Source organism: Balaenoptera ricei, chromosome 10 (assembly GCF_028023285.1).
Source record: "Balaenoptera ricei isolate mBalRic1 chromosome 10, mBalRic1.hap2, whole genome shotgun sequence".
Lineage (NCBI taxonomy): Eukaryota > Metazoa > Chordata > Mammalia > Artiodactyla > Balaenopteridae > Balaenoptera > Balaenoptera ricei.
The window spans coordinates 58,587,295-58,604,589 of record NC_082648.1 but is presented as its reverse complement, the minus strand read 5'-3'; the positions used below and the strand labels follow the sequence as shown (position 1 = coordinate 58,604,589).

The window sequence follows — 17,295 nt, the reverse complement described above, 5'->3', positions numbered from 1 at the left end:
GGACAAGGTCTTGTGAGCTCTGATGGAGACTTTTTTTTTTTTAATTTTTTAAAATTTATTTATTTTTGGCTGCATTGGGTCTTCGTTGCTACACACGGGCTTTCTCTAGTTGCGGTGAGCGGGGGCTACTCTTTGTTGCAGTGCGTGGGCTTCTCATTGCGGTGGCTTCTCTTGCTGTGGAGCACGGGCTCTAGGCACGCGGGCTCAGTAGTTGTGGCTTGCGGGCTCTAGAGCGCAGGCTCAGTCGTTGTGGCGCATGGGCTTAGTTGCTCCGTGGCATGTGGGATCTTCCCGCACCAGGGCTCGAACCCGTGTCCGCTGCATTGGCAGGCGGATTCTTAACCACTGTGCCACCAGGGAAGTCCCTGATGGAGACTTTTACTTTGTCCGGCTTGCTCACTTTCAGGAGGTTTTGCATTTCACTCATTCTCCCCTCCCCCCAACACACAGTTGTAGAGATGACTAATATCCTCTTACATAATGTCTTTGTAAAGAGCAAAATCAATCCCAAATATTTCCGTTTGTTAGGAACAGTTTTCTACTTTCTCTAAGTTGACCCCTAGGACATTTAAAGCAAAATTTTTGTACTTAAAAAAAAAAATCTGTTTAGCTTTGCATCTGATACCTTTTTCTCCCTTTGACTAACTGATCTCTTAGCAAGCTCTTGGATTGTGGCAATTGTTAACATTGATGGGTGTTTTCAATTTTTTAAAAAAATATTTATTTTTTTGGCTGCTCCTGGTCTTAGTTGCAGCATGCGGGATCTTCGTTGCCACATGTGGGATCTTTAGTTGGAGCATGCAAACTCTTAGTTGCAGCATGAGAACTCTTAGTTGCGGCATGTGGGATCTAGTTCCCTGACCAGGGATCAAACCCGGGCCCCCTGCATTGGGAGGGCAGAGTCCTAGCCACTGGACCACCAGGGAAGTCCTGATATTTTCAATTTTTAATTGTTCTACCCTTCAGATATATGCTAAGAGGGTTAGTTTACAGCAGGGATTGACAAACCATGAGGCACCAAATCCAACCTGCCACCTGATTTTGTATGGCCAGAGAGTTAAGAATGATTTTTATATTTTTAAGTGATTGAAAACATAAAAACTTTTGTGATACATTCAAACTACATGAAATTTATATTTTGACATCCATGAAGCTTGGTTGTAACACAAGCAAACTCATTTTTATACTGGGCAATACAATACAGAGTTATACAATGGAAGAGTTGAGTAGTTGTGACAGACTCTATAGCCCATAAAGCCTAAAATATTTACTATCTGATCCTTTACGGACAAAGTTTGCTGACCCCAGTTTACACTATTTGCAGGGTCCATCATGAAAAGGGGTGTTCAGATTGGACAAATTATTATAAATCTACCAAGAGTTTTGTGTTCTTTGCGGGAAAACTTGCTCTTCTTTCAGGAAATGTACCTCAACCAGCAGATCTCAAATCGCACAGTGGAATGAGAAATCACAATAATAAGGCGCTAAGATACCTGCACAATATTGAAAACAGCTGTTTTTATTGTGGGCAAAATCACATATGTGGAAATATTATGTCCTCTGGCAGGCAAGTCTGAGACTATGGGTGTTGGAGAAGCCAGCGCCCCCTCCCTGCTGGTCTTTGGAGCGGCGGTGGGGAGGAGAAGCATAGCCAGGGGCTCTTGGATGGGAACTGGGAGGCAGGCTCTGCTACCTGTGGAGCAGAGGCCAGAGACAGCCAGGAGGAGCCCCCTGTGAGGGGACTCCCAGCAATTTGTCCTTTCTCCATTGCGTGTGTTTTTGACTTTTCCTCCTTTCCTGAGTCATTTGGTGTCACCCTTGTATGCCAGAGGCTAAACACTCAGCTTCAGGAACCAGACTGCGTGGGTTTGGATTTCAACTCTTCCATATATTAGTTTTGTAATTTGGGGTGGGTTCCATAAGCCTGCCTACTGTGATCTATAGCAATGTGAGAAATAACAAAATGATTTGCTTTAAGCCACTAAGTTTTTAGGTGGCTTGTTGCACAGCAACAGATAACCTAAACACTCCTTTAACAATGCCTTTCAAAAAGCATTTATCCAATTTTGCTTCCATTTTAGTCTCCCTGCCTTATTAAAATGCCATGTCCTCTATTTTCTCCTCCATATTGATGTCAGAGTCATCTTTATAAAATGTTATTTCTCCAATGTTTAAACCCTTCAAATTGTCTCACCTCATTTAGAGTAGAACAAAAACTCCTTCGCATTCTATACCTATGTGATGTCTCTCATTTCTCCCTTCTTTATCCCCCCAGACTGCCTTTGCATCCTATGCTCCAGGCATATGGAACCTTTTGTCACCACTGAACATCGTGATCTTTCTACACCTCTGTGCCTTTGCACATGGTATTTCTTCTCCCTAAGATATCCTCTCCCCTCCTGCCCTCATCAGACACCTCAGGGATTACCTCCTGTAAGCCCTTCTCAAAAATCTCCATTCTCAGGCTGAGTTAGATGCCCTTCCTTTGTATGTGCCTTTATCACATCATGTATTAAGAATTGGAATAATTTTTTTCAATTCTCCTAAGTTTATAGCTACTACTATTCTAGAGGTATCACAGAGATGGTAATTCCTTATACCTAATTTATATCTTAGGGCTTAGTCCTCTGGGGGGAGGAAGGGCACTGCCCTCAGTTAGAAGGGCTGTTCTAAACTACAAATTCTTTTGAGAACAAGAATTACTATCTTTATTACTAGCATAGGACGTAGTTTGTGCTCATTCATTAAATAAGAATATGTGAATAGTTACTGTCTTCAAAGGAAAAATACAGAAATAATCCAAAAAAAGGTTTTAATTTCTGAGAACAAACACCTAAGTTTTGCAAGATGTGGTCTCTGTCACATCTTAACCAATTTCTGTGTTCCATGGTCTCTGGTACATAGTAAGCACCCAATCATTTGTGGACTTGTCTATTCCCTTTACTGTTTAAATAAACTCCATCTTGAGCTATACTGAAATAGGCTTTGCAGTGCCACTCAGTGACAAAAAACAGGTCTGAAGTCCCAGCCCTGAGTACTACTAGTTTGAATGACCAAGAAGATAAAAACTGTGAGAGTCTGTCAAATACGTAAAATTTCATTTCACTTTGAACTTTGAAAATGGAGGCAGTGATATGAGACTAAGGAATAAAACCTCTTATCATAAAGTTTCAAGAAATGTGTGAAGTATAAATACAGTGAAACTTTAAATAGGTATCCAACCAAACTTTTATTGGGGTTTTATTGCAATCTACTTTAGGCAATAAGGGGGAAAGTAACCATAAGAACTCCGATCAGATTTTATTCAACAAAGCAGTTTTTCACGAATGCTTAAGGTTAGTGTATAGTCAGCTCAGCTTCCAGTATCAACTTGAGTACCTCGTCATGGAGATTTATGCCAGAATGACAACAGTAAGTCATTGCAAGAAGCTAAATCATCTAAAATTAAACCATATTTTATATATAATTTTTAGGATGGTATACTAATACTCTACAATAAATAAGGATTTTTAAAATGTGTTGCTTAGCCCTTGTTGAACTAAATTCAATTATTAGCTTATTCTTTAAGTACTCCAGTTAATAAAGGTTTGATTGTACTTCAAGAACTGACTTTTCCAAAAATAAAAAATTAGTTCTTATTTGTTAGGACAAAAATTAAGCTTAAAAGCACATTCACACTTGTCCTTAAAAGCACGTTCACATCATATACGCGATAACTTCCTCATGCCTGGAAACATGGCTTATATGGCAAAAAGTCATATGCAAAAAACAACTAGAGGTTAATCATCCCATGTCCACATCCTCCAAAAAGCCACACTTGGCCTCAGTGTAAAAGTTATATTTTATTGCCATGCTACAAAACGTATGAAGTTGGCACTGACAGGGAGAAATAGAGAACAAGGGTGGGGAGGGCTAGAGGGCAAAAGATGTTGTTACATATACAACAAGGTTTAATCAACAGTGGTAAATTTTGCCGATATTAAAAATGCAAACCAAAATTTAAAATGCTGATATGAAACAGCATTAAAATACAATTTATGCATAGTACAGTATCACTTATGTCTTTTATTAGAGAAATATGGAATGCTTATAAACGAAATTAACTATAGGGGGTAAAATTCATATTTCATATACAATTTGGCAATGGTAGTCCCACTGTTAGACAATTTTTTATAAAAGACAAAATTAAAAATCTAATAAGCTACCTTTATACAAAGTTGCTATATTTATGCCTTTACGTAGGAAAAAAACATTTATAATGCAAATTAGGACATACATAATCTTACAATATTATACAATGTAATGAAAATAAAAACATAACACAAAATTTGTCCTTTATAAAATGTGTATTTTGCATTTACCAATGCAAATGTGGCACACTGGTGACTACTGTACTATTAATACCAGTCCGTTTCCATGCTATTATTGTCCAATTGTCATAGAACTGCAATTGTAATGATGCTACAAAATAATTGTGTTACACCAAAAAAAAAAAAAAAAAAGAGGACGTAGGGATGGGGAAAAGGGACGTAAAGAACAGGAAAGATAGGGTGCTGGTTTGGGCAGAGTATATTGTGGTATGTCATAAAATATTTGTTAATTTTTCAAGCCAAAAACATTTTCTATACATTCTGTGATTTTGTACCAATGCCTTTATTCAAATTTGGCAAACATCAGGGAAAAGGTAATTTAGTACCATATACCTCACATATCAGAGATTAGAAAGAGAGGCCAATACATCAGTTACTTCTGAATGTTGTCTCTGATGGTATGTCTATTTCAAGGAGAGATATATATATATATATATATATATATATATATGAATATATATATATATGTATATACAAATATACATATATATATGTATATATATATATGTATATACAAATATACATATATATATTTATACACACACACTACACATTGCACAAAACACTTGGACATTATGGGTTAGGAACAGCACAAGAGGAAATGGGATGTATTTTTTAGCTTGTTAAAACCTTTACCTTGAGGCAAAAATATGGTGGCACATTATTGGGAAATTATGAAAACATAAGGCCCCTGTCCCATTTTTAATAGAACATTATTGAGGTACATTTTTATACTTTGCGCCACAGATTTTTTTTGGTGGGGGGGGATACACAAACACTAGCTTGACTCACAACACTGAACTGTGGGGTCAACATTAATATCTGTAAAAACAAAGACTGCTTGGCAAATTTTCTTAAGTCCAAAATGTGATCTATTCTGGATATACTGAGAAGTGAAAAGCTTTTTGCTGAGTCTTCAAAAGTAAAGTGCATATCTCATCACTCCACAGCAGCAGTAAATAAAAGGAACTATTTGCCAATCTTCCTGGAGGGAGGGAAGGCACCATATTTTCATTTTGAAAGGAAGATGAACCTGGGAAATAAAACACACTAAGAAAAAACACATGTAATACCCACATCAGTTTCCAGCCCTGGTCTGGGATAAAAGCTGTTACGATCTACATGGATAAAACAGGATTCTATTAGGGGGAAAGCATATGATCAATGATTATATTTCCAAAACCAAAAAGTGGGATCACATGATCTATCAACAGAACAGAATATCTAAAATTAGGTCTGTCTCAGAAAATCTGAAACATATGGCCACAATTATATCCCAATAAAATATCTCATTCTAAAATGCACCTAGTAATTGGTACAATTCTTCCAGGACAGAGCTTAATGCCCATTACTAGACTACTGCAGAGGACAAATAGTGTTCTACGTTATTTTTAATTAAATAGGAACGCAGGTGATTTCCAGAGACATCTAGAAATTAATACCAGTTGTATACATCTTCCCTAATACTCGTAGTACCTAAAAATCAAATTCTTAACAGACAAATTGGTCCCATTTTCATTTTCAAAGCACACAGTATTGAAAGAATAAACTGCAATGGTTATATTATAGTTGCTTAAAAAATATAAAAACGAATCAGAATCTGGAAGGAAAAATGAAAAGGCTGAGGAAAAGTAAGAAAAGAAAGTATCCAACCTCCAAAATGAGTAAATAGGTCAGCCCTTTTGTTTGGAGGTTAACGTTCTGTCTTGACTGCTTGTTTCGGAGAAAACCATGTGCACTGGTTCCATCATAACTCTTATTCCACATTACAAAAATCATCACATAAATTTGGCACAATTAGCAATCTACTCAGAATAAAGCATAAATGGAACAATACATTAAAATGGAAACTGCATACCTATACCACTGCTATCTTTTTAGAGAAGAGGGAACACTTTGGTAAGCACCAAATTCACAGAAAAGAAAGAAAATTCTGCTATGCACATAAACCAGTGGCACTAAAAATGATAAAGACATCTTTAATAATTTATTTTCTTTATAATGGTCCCACCCTATTATTTTGCTAATCCATTCACTGTCCTATAATTAGGTCATTTATGGAACAGATTGGATGCTATATGACTGAAACTTTTTCATGCTAAATTAACCTTAGTTACATCTGGTAGATCCAGACCAAAATCTCAAACTTCCTCATATTTAGAGGAGACAGTGACATATTTTGCAAGGTTATCCAACCTTCTTTCCACTCTACCTTCTCTTGTCTTCTCTAGGATTTGGGAAACTGGAAAATTCTTGATTTTCCAAGAGCTAGACATATGGACTCTCATCAGTTTATATAAACTTCAATTCATTTTCAATCCTAAATTATGACACAATGTCATTGCTATAAGACTTCCACTGTACCTGATATGCTGGCAACAATCTTAACATTCTATTAAAATCAAGGGATAATCCAAGATCCAGCTATGAGTGAAAGACAGCAGAGCTGAGGAGCACTACAGTGGGCAAAGTACAATTGCAGCCGTGTGACTGAGGGAATCACTGCTAAAGTGCTGGGAGAGTGCCCACAGAGAAAACACAGTACCTTTAGGGAAATTTGCATGTTAAAAGTAGCTTCCTTTTTTTTTTCTTCTCAGCTGCTTAAGAGATCACCTATGAACACAAGTGAAATTTAAAATTGTGAGAATGCTTTTATCAACTTGAAAAGTAAACGGCATATAAATAAATACTGGACAAGGGCAACCCTGTTATAGAATAACAGTAAGTTCCAAATGAACCTTCAAAACCACAATTTGACAAAAATGCAAACTAAACAACAATGAACACATAATCCAATTTCAAAACTATATACAAACTCAAACATCCTAAATTGAAAAAGACATGAAGCAACAAAATTAGACATCCCAAACACCAAAGGAAAAACTTGAAGGTAAATGGCAATCTAATGGCACAAATGCCTCCAGAAAACAATGTTACTGTTAATAATCTGTAGGACAGAAACTTTCAAGAGATCACGGTTCAGATTTTCAAATGTTTTTGGATAAAGTGACCTGAGACTGATTCTTGAGCCTATGTATAATTCTGACTAAGATATCTGGGCACGCCTTTCAAATGACACCATGAGATGAGTAAACATAAAATCTCGTCTCTTTCTTGCCTTTCAACACACCAACAGCAAACCACGTTCACGAACGTAGGGCTCTTTCTAGAAATGCTGAAGGCTAAGGAACTGACTGGTACATAGGAGGTGTGGTACTTCTATTTCCATACATATGTCCTGGCTCAAGTCAAAAAGCCTACAATTAATGAAATAAAGGATTCCTCATGTTACATGCTGGAGGTCACATACCATGAATAGTAAATCTACAAAGAGTACTTTCAAAGCCTAGAGTTATCTGTTAGCAATGCACATTATCAAGAGGCTTTATAATATGCTTTAAATGCCAACCATGACTTAGACGTGAATGATATGCATGAGTCCAGAATCTTAATAAAAATTGACCAGCATGTCACTCACTTCAATTCTCATTTTAAATAGGCACTGTGAAAATGGGAATGCTGCTGTACAGTAATGAGTAGTATAGAATGAAATTAGTGTTCTTTTATGAGTACCTGCTCTACATTTTAATTCCCTTTAAAGAAGCACATGAAATAGTCAGAAAAAAAATTTTTTATCAGTCTATAAAAGGAGTTAGTGTTTAGAAATAAAAATGAAGCACTTGCATCTTCATTTTTTAAAACTTCACAAAGGTGCAAACAATGTAATGGTTTCCGGGCTCACATGGGCAGATCAGTACTATTGTGTCTAGTTTTCCTAGCTGTACCATCGTCGCGTGGCAGTGCTTTCTGCAGATTTGACATAGCAGCAGTTCTCTCGATGTCTATCACAGCATACAGCTCTGTGCGTCTGGTAGGGGTCTGTGGAAGGGGAGTGGTAGGCGTTTTTGGAGTCTGAGGGTTGTCAGAGTCACTGCCACCTTCCAAGTCAACCTGTATGTAATTGAGCTGCCTGTGTTCTAAACTTGGGCGTCTGATATCAAAGTTAAAGACTGTTGGTGTACAGTCCCGACGCCTCGAATATTCTATTTTGTGAGCACTTGCCGGCACTGTTACATTCTCTGTATTTACATAGTTATGCATTGGATCAAGATTATTATGGTAGCCATTTAGAGATGGGGTCTTTGGTCCTAAATTGTCATCTTCATCCCTACTTAGCTTGCGGGCTTCCCAAACAGGAGGCAAAGATGGTAGATTTTCGTAGTTTAACAATGCAGTTCTTCTCTGAGCTGAGTTGTTGATATTCTGGGTATCTGAGGTACTGGTGGACGGCAGACGACCTCTCCTGAGCCCTGAGGCACTGGGGAGAGATAGCCCATTTAGATTTTCATACACCAGTTTGTTAACAGAGGGCGCGTCTCTTCGTTCATCACTGTCATAGCCAGTGTCCCATTCCGTGTTATTCGCGCCACTTCCGCTGACTTGATCTCTTCCAAGTTGTTCCAGTTTCTCTTTTTCCATTAATTGCTTTTGAACTGGGGTTGGTCCTAAGACAAACTTGACTCCTTCAGGTTCAAGAAGAATCTGAGGGTCCCTGTCCTCAATATTACTTGGTTCTTCTTTTGGTGTGTTGCTTTCAGCATTAGAAACCCTCGCCTCCAATGGGACGTGCACACTTGTGAGGTTTTTCCGTTCTTCTTGTACACCTGTAGTGTTGACATACGTATGTACCTAAAACAAAATAGGAAAGTGAATCAGTAACTTGCTTTAAAAAAAAAAAAAAGAACAAAAGAATTTGCCTGACTATATCAATTAATTTTATTAACTTTCTAAGTATATTCTTACTTCAAAGATTTTGTACCTGTTTTTTTACCAACAAAAAGGTTGGGGGGAAGTGGGAGAAATGTAGAAATGTCTTCCTAGCTTGATAAAAGAATAACTACTTCAAAATACATGTGATGGTGAAACATGATAAGCATTCTGTAAAAAAAATAAAAAATCAGGAATAAATGGGGATTATTACTTTGATGTTGTTCTAAAATTCTCATCAATGCATTAAAATCTGATTTAGAAATCGGAAATAACAAGTATTAAAAAGGAAGAGAGAAATTTATCATAATTTATAGATGATCTGACTATATAAGGAGATAGACCCTACTAGATTCAATAAGAGTTCTGTAAAATGCATAGATATAAAATAGATACCAGGAAATTATTGCTACTTAGAAAAGTTCGTGGTATTTTGCCGGGGGGGACAATATAAAAATGTTCAGAAGTCTATACATAAAATTTGAAAAACTCAAAAATAAAATTCAAAACTAAGGGAAATTTAATTATAGTAAATAAGAACTCATTTAACAAGTAAAGAACACAAACAAATGGATTTCAAAACAGTAAAAATTTCTTAATGATAAACAACCATATTGTTGACAAAAGATAAGTATAACTAAGTAATACATAGACAATGTTCAACCAGATAACTTCATTCCTAAAATGAAAATAGAATATTCGGGAATATTAAATTGCTCTGTTAAAACACTGACAACAAAATCTGCCTCATTGCTAGTGTCCACTAACTATAAAAACTGTAACATAAAAAGCTTTCATTGGAGGTTATTGTAACAGAACTGGCCATTGGTTATGTTCGTCTTTATCTATAGATGCACCTCTCCTGTGAACCCACAAACTTACTGTAATGCTGAGTTTCCCTCAACACCTATATATATTTGTGTATATGTCAGCAAATACATGCTATTTCCTCTGAGTCTTCACTACAAAAGTCATATACAAATAGTGACAGCTAAAATTCAAATTAAAACCTTCAAGTGTTAGCACAATAACACTCTAACCTCACACAATATGTTAGACAGTAGGACATGCTTACTTGTTCCTCAGCCACAAGCAAGGGATGTGTAGACTCTTCACCTACTGAAGGCAGGCGTGCACTTCCCACAGAAGGATGTCTGCTTGAAGGATGGGATGAAGCGTCTCCAAATGAGGGGTATCGGGGATATCCATTAGGTAAGTTCTGAGCAGCAAACCCTGGAGCTGAGTTTTTGTTTGTTTATCGGTTTAAGAAAGGATACAGGGGTAGGGCACAGAGAATAAAAATGAATGAGAATACAATCAGCACTGAGAGGTTTAAGGAAGGTGTTTCTGGCAAGACATATGAGAAACCAGAGCAAAACAGCGTACCCCCTCCACTCTAACTTTCCACTCACATTTTAAATAATATGAAACATTTAATGTTTTCATATTTAAAATATTAAAAATGTTTATAATTATAGCTAACAGTTTTTTAAAACTCACAACCACTATACTTACGTTAGCCAATGGTAATTCCTAACAATTTATAGATTAAATAACCATAATCTATAGTTTATAATAGAAGAAGGAAAATGGACACTTACTTGTAGGTGTTCGAGGTGTTCTGGGGACTTCCAATTCTGTCTGATGATTATTCCTTTCAACAACTGGCTCCTCCACTACATTTATACTATTATTCTGCATAATCTCTTGCAACATATTAAATAATTCTTCTGCACGAGCACACTTAAAGGCAAAGATTCCTACAAATACAAACCAGAAGAAAAAAATGGTCACCGCATCTTTAAAAAAGACACAGGAGCACCTGTCGAAGAACAAACTTGTCAAGTAAGCATTCCATGCACCAATAGCAAGAAAATCCTTTAAAATAAATGTCTGATAAATTAATTATATTCCCTGTTTCAAAACATAAACCCAAAAGAAAGTTCACAGAATAATTTTCATTTGTCCATGGGTGATGGCTCAAAATAAGGAAGACAAAAACAAGATTTGCAAACTTACTCTAGTCTGCTTTTTAACAGCAGGGGGAGCCCAACTTACCATTACCAAGGGAATTCTTTACCACTTGACAGGCCCTTGCTCTGTGGTTTACAACCATTACCTTGTTTAGTTATTGGATTACCGCTGCCCTCTGATACAGAAGAAATCTGATGCGACAGAGGTCATGCAACTTGCCCAAGGACTTTCAAGAAGTAGGTAGCAAAAAATAAAACTATGTTCTGTTTGACTCCAAAGTTTAGGTTCTTTCCCCTGAGTTATAACAGTAAAGACACATAGGCAATTTACTGGGACTAATCATTTACTTACTGCAAATCTTAAAGTTAATATGAGCCAAAATTCTGGACATAGAAAACATGCTTAATAAATGCTTGATAAATGAATACATAGTGTACTATGCCTCTTTTTTAAATAATCCACTTATTTGAGAATTTTTTTATTCTGGATAAAAGTAAAACATTAAACATTACATATAGAATAACTGAATTATAGAATGATATTTCAAATATGATAATGTTTGGAGAAAAAAAATAAAGGCTCTACCTACCTTGTCCAGTTTGACACCTTCGACCACTTTCAAAAGAAAAGAGATTCGAATCATAGCCATAGCGTCGGAGGCAGAGGTAGTGCCATTTTACCGAGTCACGTTTGCGAGTGTATAAAATCAGTTCCGTGTCTGTAAGTTCCATTATGCCAGAACCTAACTCATTCCCATCATCATCCACATTAATGACCTAAAAAAGAAAGTTTAATTAGTGCTAACTTAATGCTCCCGCTTGACAGTTATGCACATATTTCACTAATTTGTCAGGAAAATGTACTATTGCTTATTGGTTCAGTTATGGTTCCTTTGTTAGTTCATTCAACAACCAATTGTGTGTTTAGGGCATGGACTATGTAGCAGTGTTAATACCCAGTTCATATCCCCAAAGAACACACATTCCCACTGAGGAGATAAGATATACAAACACGAACAACACCACAAAACTGTAAATGCTTAACTAACAAATGAGTGCAAGAGGCTGCAAAATGCAGGAACTGTGGCGGAGGGTTGTTGGAGAAGCCTTCACATAAGAAGAGGAGGGACTTTAGCTGGGCCTTGGGTATAATTAAATTCAGACAGGAAATAAAGTTAAGAAGGAGAACTGGTGGGTCAGGAGTTAGGGGGCACATCCTGAAGATGCAGTGCTACAGCAGAGACAAAGAAGGTATGTTTCAGAGAGATCAGGACAGGACTGGCATTGAGTTCATGTAAGGGAAGCCTTTGCACTGCTCAGTTTCAGAAAATGGCCAGAGACTATAAGGAACAGATAACACTTAGGGAGAATTTACTATACCCCTGGGTTGGGCAAAGTGCTTTACTTGTGTTTTTGTCATTTAATACCGATCCTAAACTGCAGGTAATACTATTTTCTCCACTGCACACAAATGAACAAAGACTTAGTGATAATGTAACCTGCCAAAGGTAACAAAGCTATGAAGCAAGAGGGTTGTGACTTACACTTAGGTTTGTGTGATCCAGAGGCTATGATTTACAGCAGAATGAAGTCAGAATATGAGAGATTAATGACTGTGGATGAGTAAGGAATGGAGCACTTAGCATCTAAGTAACAGAACACCACTGAAGTTTTAGAATGATGAAGGAGGAAGATTAATTTGATGTCAACTGCAGGATGGATCACAGAGGTGACTGAAGATAGAGTTCAGTTATGAAATTGTCCAGGCATTAAACAATGACTGGAAGCTGGTGACGGGACTGAAGAGGCACCTATAAAGTGGCATTTTAAAGACAATATTATCAGTAGGTCATTTCAAAGAGGGCTGATGGGACCAAATCCAGGGCCTCTTATCCCTGTGACCAAAGATTGAGTTCTTCAGAGGATGTAACAGTCACTCATTAGTGCTATGTTTTCCTGACGGAGAGACAAGATTTAGGCACTCATATCCATGATTGGTGATGTCGAAAGGTAAAAATAAATGTAAATGTCTTCCAAGTTAAAAAAAAAAAGACAGTATTATCAGAATTGTGTGGCTCTAACTGGATATGGAAGACCAAAGGAAAAGGAAAAGAGGATTTCACACTGTCAGTAAGAAAATGTTGTCATCATTTGTTAAAACAAGAAAAGGCAGAATGGACAGAAAGGAAAATAAAAGGGTCTGAAGACAAAAGTGAGGAAATAATAAGACATGTTAATTAAGTGAAGTAAAAGAAGAGCATCCAGATAGACAGTGAGAGCTACATCTCAACCAGTTTTTACTGACCTTAAACTTGTTCCGATGGTTATCTGGGACAGTGTCTTTATCTGGACAGCTACAACAGCTACCCATGGCTTCTTCAGAAGACCATGTGAGCACTACATGAAAGATAATTTGCAAAAAATTATTAGATGTAAGATACAAAAGTCATAAAACAGAAAAAGACACTAGAAATCATCTAACATAAGCCCTGCGTTATTTTGATGAGGAAAATTAAGCCTAAGGAAGTAAATGGCTAGACCTAGATTTCACACAACTAGCTGGAGAATTTTGCTCAACAACAAGAAGAATAATTCTGTGAGGGAGACTTCACAGAAATCTCAAATTTAATTTGCAAAGGTTCGCCTATTTTAAAATTATCTAAAAGAAACCAATTTAAGTTCTCATACATGACACTATTAAAGTCATTCATGGAATTAACCCTTTATGGCTTATTAGGAATTTCAGTCCATCTTTATTAATAAATTTCCAAAAGGATGCTAGACTTCTGGCTTGGCAAGTATTTTGATTCATACCATGCATTGTAGTATTCTTTATGTATCCCACCAGACAAAATTGGTTAATAAGACTCAAAAACAAATCTGGAATAGTTAAGAGAGAAAGACAACTCAAAATTCAAGCTGTAACTTAACACAGAGAATACTGGCAAAACTGAAAGAGTGTGTCTATCTAATCCTTTCCCACAGAAGGTTAGAGATAAGTGGTTACAGTGACATTAAGTGTTCAAGAATACTGCAAGTGAACAAAGGAAAAATTCAAAACTTCACTTACAAACAAGGGAAAGAATGAGAATGGATATGACAGTATTTGAAAAAAGGGGAAAAGAAGGAAGCGTAAGAAGCTACTAAACATTAAAAACATAAATCTGATTAAAATTTGCCTAAAATTCTTCAGCAGATCTTCACTACCTTCAGGAAAAAATGCAAAGCTCATCAGTATGACACATGGTCCTTCACAATCTGGTCTCTGTCTACAAATCCAGTCTAACCTCTTCCCTCCTCTTTGCTTCAAGTCCTACCCAGCCATACTAAACAGTTTCCCCAGAGCATCTTGTTCTCTCACACCCTTCCATGCTGCTCCTTTCTCAAGGTTCAACTTCAGAGTACAGTGCCTTCAGAAAGCCTTCTCTGACTCCTACCTACTGGGCAAGTTATATTCCTTATGTACCCCTAAAGCACCCTGAGCTTTCCAGTATCACAGCATCTTTCACACTGTTTACTCAGTAGAAATTGTGATAGACTGTTTACTTATCTATCTACTTCCCTCCACTTTGAGTTCCTTCCCAGCAGGGATGGACTTTATTCATTCTTGCATTCCCTGTGCCTAACACAATACCTAGCACACAGGAGGTGCTCTAAGTCTCTTGTGAGCTGAATGAACTGCACTAAAGGAAGATAAAGAATGCTGGCAGGTGTAAGAATTAAGCAGATGAAAAAGGATACTAGTATATACACCAAAAGAAGTGATAAGTAAAATAGTGAAGTTAAATTAAGACTCATATTTGGTGGTGTCCTTGCACTGGTGAGAATGGCCATCATTAAAAAGCCTACAAATAATAAATGCTGAAGAGGGTGTGGAGAAAAGGGGACCCTACTACACTGTTGGGAACATAACTTGGTGCAGCCACTATGGTAAACAGTATGGAAGTTCCTTAAAAAACTAAAAAGAGAATTGCCATAAGATCCAGCAATCCCACTCCTGGGCATATATCCAGAGAAAACTCTACTTTGAAAAGATACATGTACCACAATGTTCATAGCAGCACTATTTACAACAGCCAAGACACAGAAGCAACCTAAATGTCCATTGACAGATGAATGGATAAAGAAGATGTGGTATATATACATATACAATGGAATACTACTCAGCCATAAAAAAGAATGAAATAATGCCATTTGCAGCAACATGGATGGACCTAGAGATTATCACACTAAATGAGGTAAGTCAGACAGAGAAAGATAAATACCACATGGTATCACTTATATGTGGAATCTAAAATATGATACAAATGAACTTATTTACAGAACAGAAACAGACTCACAGACATAGAAAACAAACTTATCGTTACCAAAGGGGAAAAGGGGTGGGGGAGGGATAAATTAGGAGTTTGGGATTAGCAGATACACACTACTATAAATAGAATAGATAAACATCAAGGTTCTGCTGTTTAGCACAGGGAACTATATTCAATATCTTGTAATAAAACATAATGGAAAAGAATATGAAAAATTATATATATATACATATATAACTGAATCACTTTGCTGTACACCACAAACTAACACAACATTGTAAATCAACTATACTTCAGTTAAAAATGTAAATAAATAAATTTATATAGGGAAAATGTGTGATGACATAAGGATAAATAAAATCTTGTTACATAAAAGAAAAAAAAAAGATTCATATTTGGTGTCTTAATATGCCAGTTAAGTATAATGGTATAAAGATGACTAAGTCACAGGATGTACCTCTGAAGAGCCATGAGTCTAAAGGGAAAGACAGAGATGTCAACAGATAATGCATTATGATAAACCTCATATTAGAATATAAGAAGAGTTCCATGGGCACAGAGAATGAAGCAACGAACTTTCTGGGTTAGGAAGGGCAGGAAGCACCATTTGAGCTGGTACTTTAAAAGGTGAGCAGAAACAGTGTGCTAGGCAAAAAGCAGAAATAGGCACTTGAGACAAGATAAAAAATTAGGTGCAAAGATAAAAGTCATGAAAGGTGGCACTGTATTCAGGAGAAAGTGAGGCATCTAGTACGACTAGAGTGCAGGGTAGGCTGTAACACAAGCATGAGCCAAACCATAAAGCATCCTGAACAACAACCTAGGGATCTGGGACTCCAATTAACTTGAAGCTAGCCTGCCTCCAATGTCCCTGTAGTCAAATGGACATGACTCTATCATGGTACTTATCACATTTCTACTGTAATGTTGACCTGTCTCACCGCCCACTTCACTGTGATCTCCAAGAAGATAGGAACCGTGTTTTCTGAATTTTCTAGGGCACTAAGCATACTGTTTGACATAGCAGATATTCAATAAATGTTTAATTTTTAAAAATTAGTAAGTGTTTAATAAATTAGAAGATGAGAAGGTGGCCAAAAGAATATTTCAAAAAAAAATTTAAAGCAGACAGATAATTGATAGAAACAAAAAAACAAACAAAAAGTCTTCTTGAAATTGCTTATCCAGCCTCACCACTGAATACAAAGAGCTAAATGATGATTACAGTGTGGCTTTTGCCTGAAAAAATAATGCCTCAAGTAAATATTTTTCAACTATTTCTCAAAAGAAGTAGAAAAAGCATTCTTCCACTTGACATCTTCACAGGCTACCTGTTAAGGCAGCACCTCCGATTTTGTCAGGGATATATGAATGGTGGTACAACCTACTTGGGGACTCTATTCACATTGAATGCTTCAGTTCAGTACAAAAATAGTTAATGAAAAGCCTACCATGTGACATGAAACCCTTGTATGCCACTCCAAAGAGAATGAATTTCATCCTACACAAGGTGAAAAGCCACTGAAGTATTTTAAGCAGGAAAGTGAGGTGGTCAGGAATTCATTTTAGATACTTCCATCTGCAGGGTAATTTTAAGTGGGAGTTTAGCTCAGAGGAAGGGAAGCCAGTGAGAGACTACTGAAAAATGGAATATGCCAAAGACTTAAAACCAGAGCAGCAATAGTAGGAATAAAGATGAAAATAATGAATTTTAAAAATACTTAGGAAAACAAGTCTGCAGCACTGAGTGTCTGGCTAGGTATACAGGAAGTAAGAGGCAGTTTTCAGGGCGGCAGATGAAGGGTGCTGGTTCCATTACCTGAAACAGGAAAAACTTTCTCAGGTCTTCAAGAGGAAGTGATGGTGGTTAGT

General features: G+C 36.8%; 1 protein-coding gene and 1 non-coding gene across 5 annotated transcripts in view; one reads left to right on the top strand and one right to left on the bottom strand.

The window, feature by feature from the left end:
• Nucleotides 1–3,239: 3,239 nt before the first annotated feature.
• FRS2 (fibroblast growth factor receptor substrate 2) overlaps nt 3,240–17,295 on the bottom strand; it is a 117,667-nt gene continuing 103,611 nt past the window's right edge. For all 4 annotated transcript variants that reach the window (XM_059936462.1, XM_059936461.1, XM_059936460.1 and 1 more), the window contains 5 exons: nt 13,416–13,507; nt 11,701–11,887; nt 10,739–10,897; nt 10,213–10,376; nt 3,240–9,059 (listed from right to left, as the gene is read on the bottom strand). In XM_059936462.1, the coding sequence (XP_059792445.1) occupies nt 8,109–9,059; nt 10,213–10,376; nt 10,739–10,897; nt 11,701–11,887; nt 13,416–13,481 (1,527 nt within the window). In that variant the 5' untranslated portion in view covers nt 13,482–13,507 and the 3' untranslated portion in view covers nt 3,240–8,108. The remainder of the gene's footprint in view (nt 9,060–10,212; nt 10,377–10,738; nt 10,898–11,700; nt 11,888–13,415; nt 13,508–17,295) is intronic.
• Nucleotides 12,957–13,083, top strand: LOC132373838 (small nucleolar RNA SNORA25). Its single transcript, XR_009505498.1, has one exon. It is a non-coding gene; the product is annotated as a small nucleolar RNA SNORA25 (small nucleolar RNA).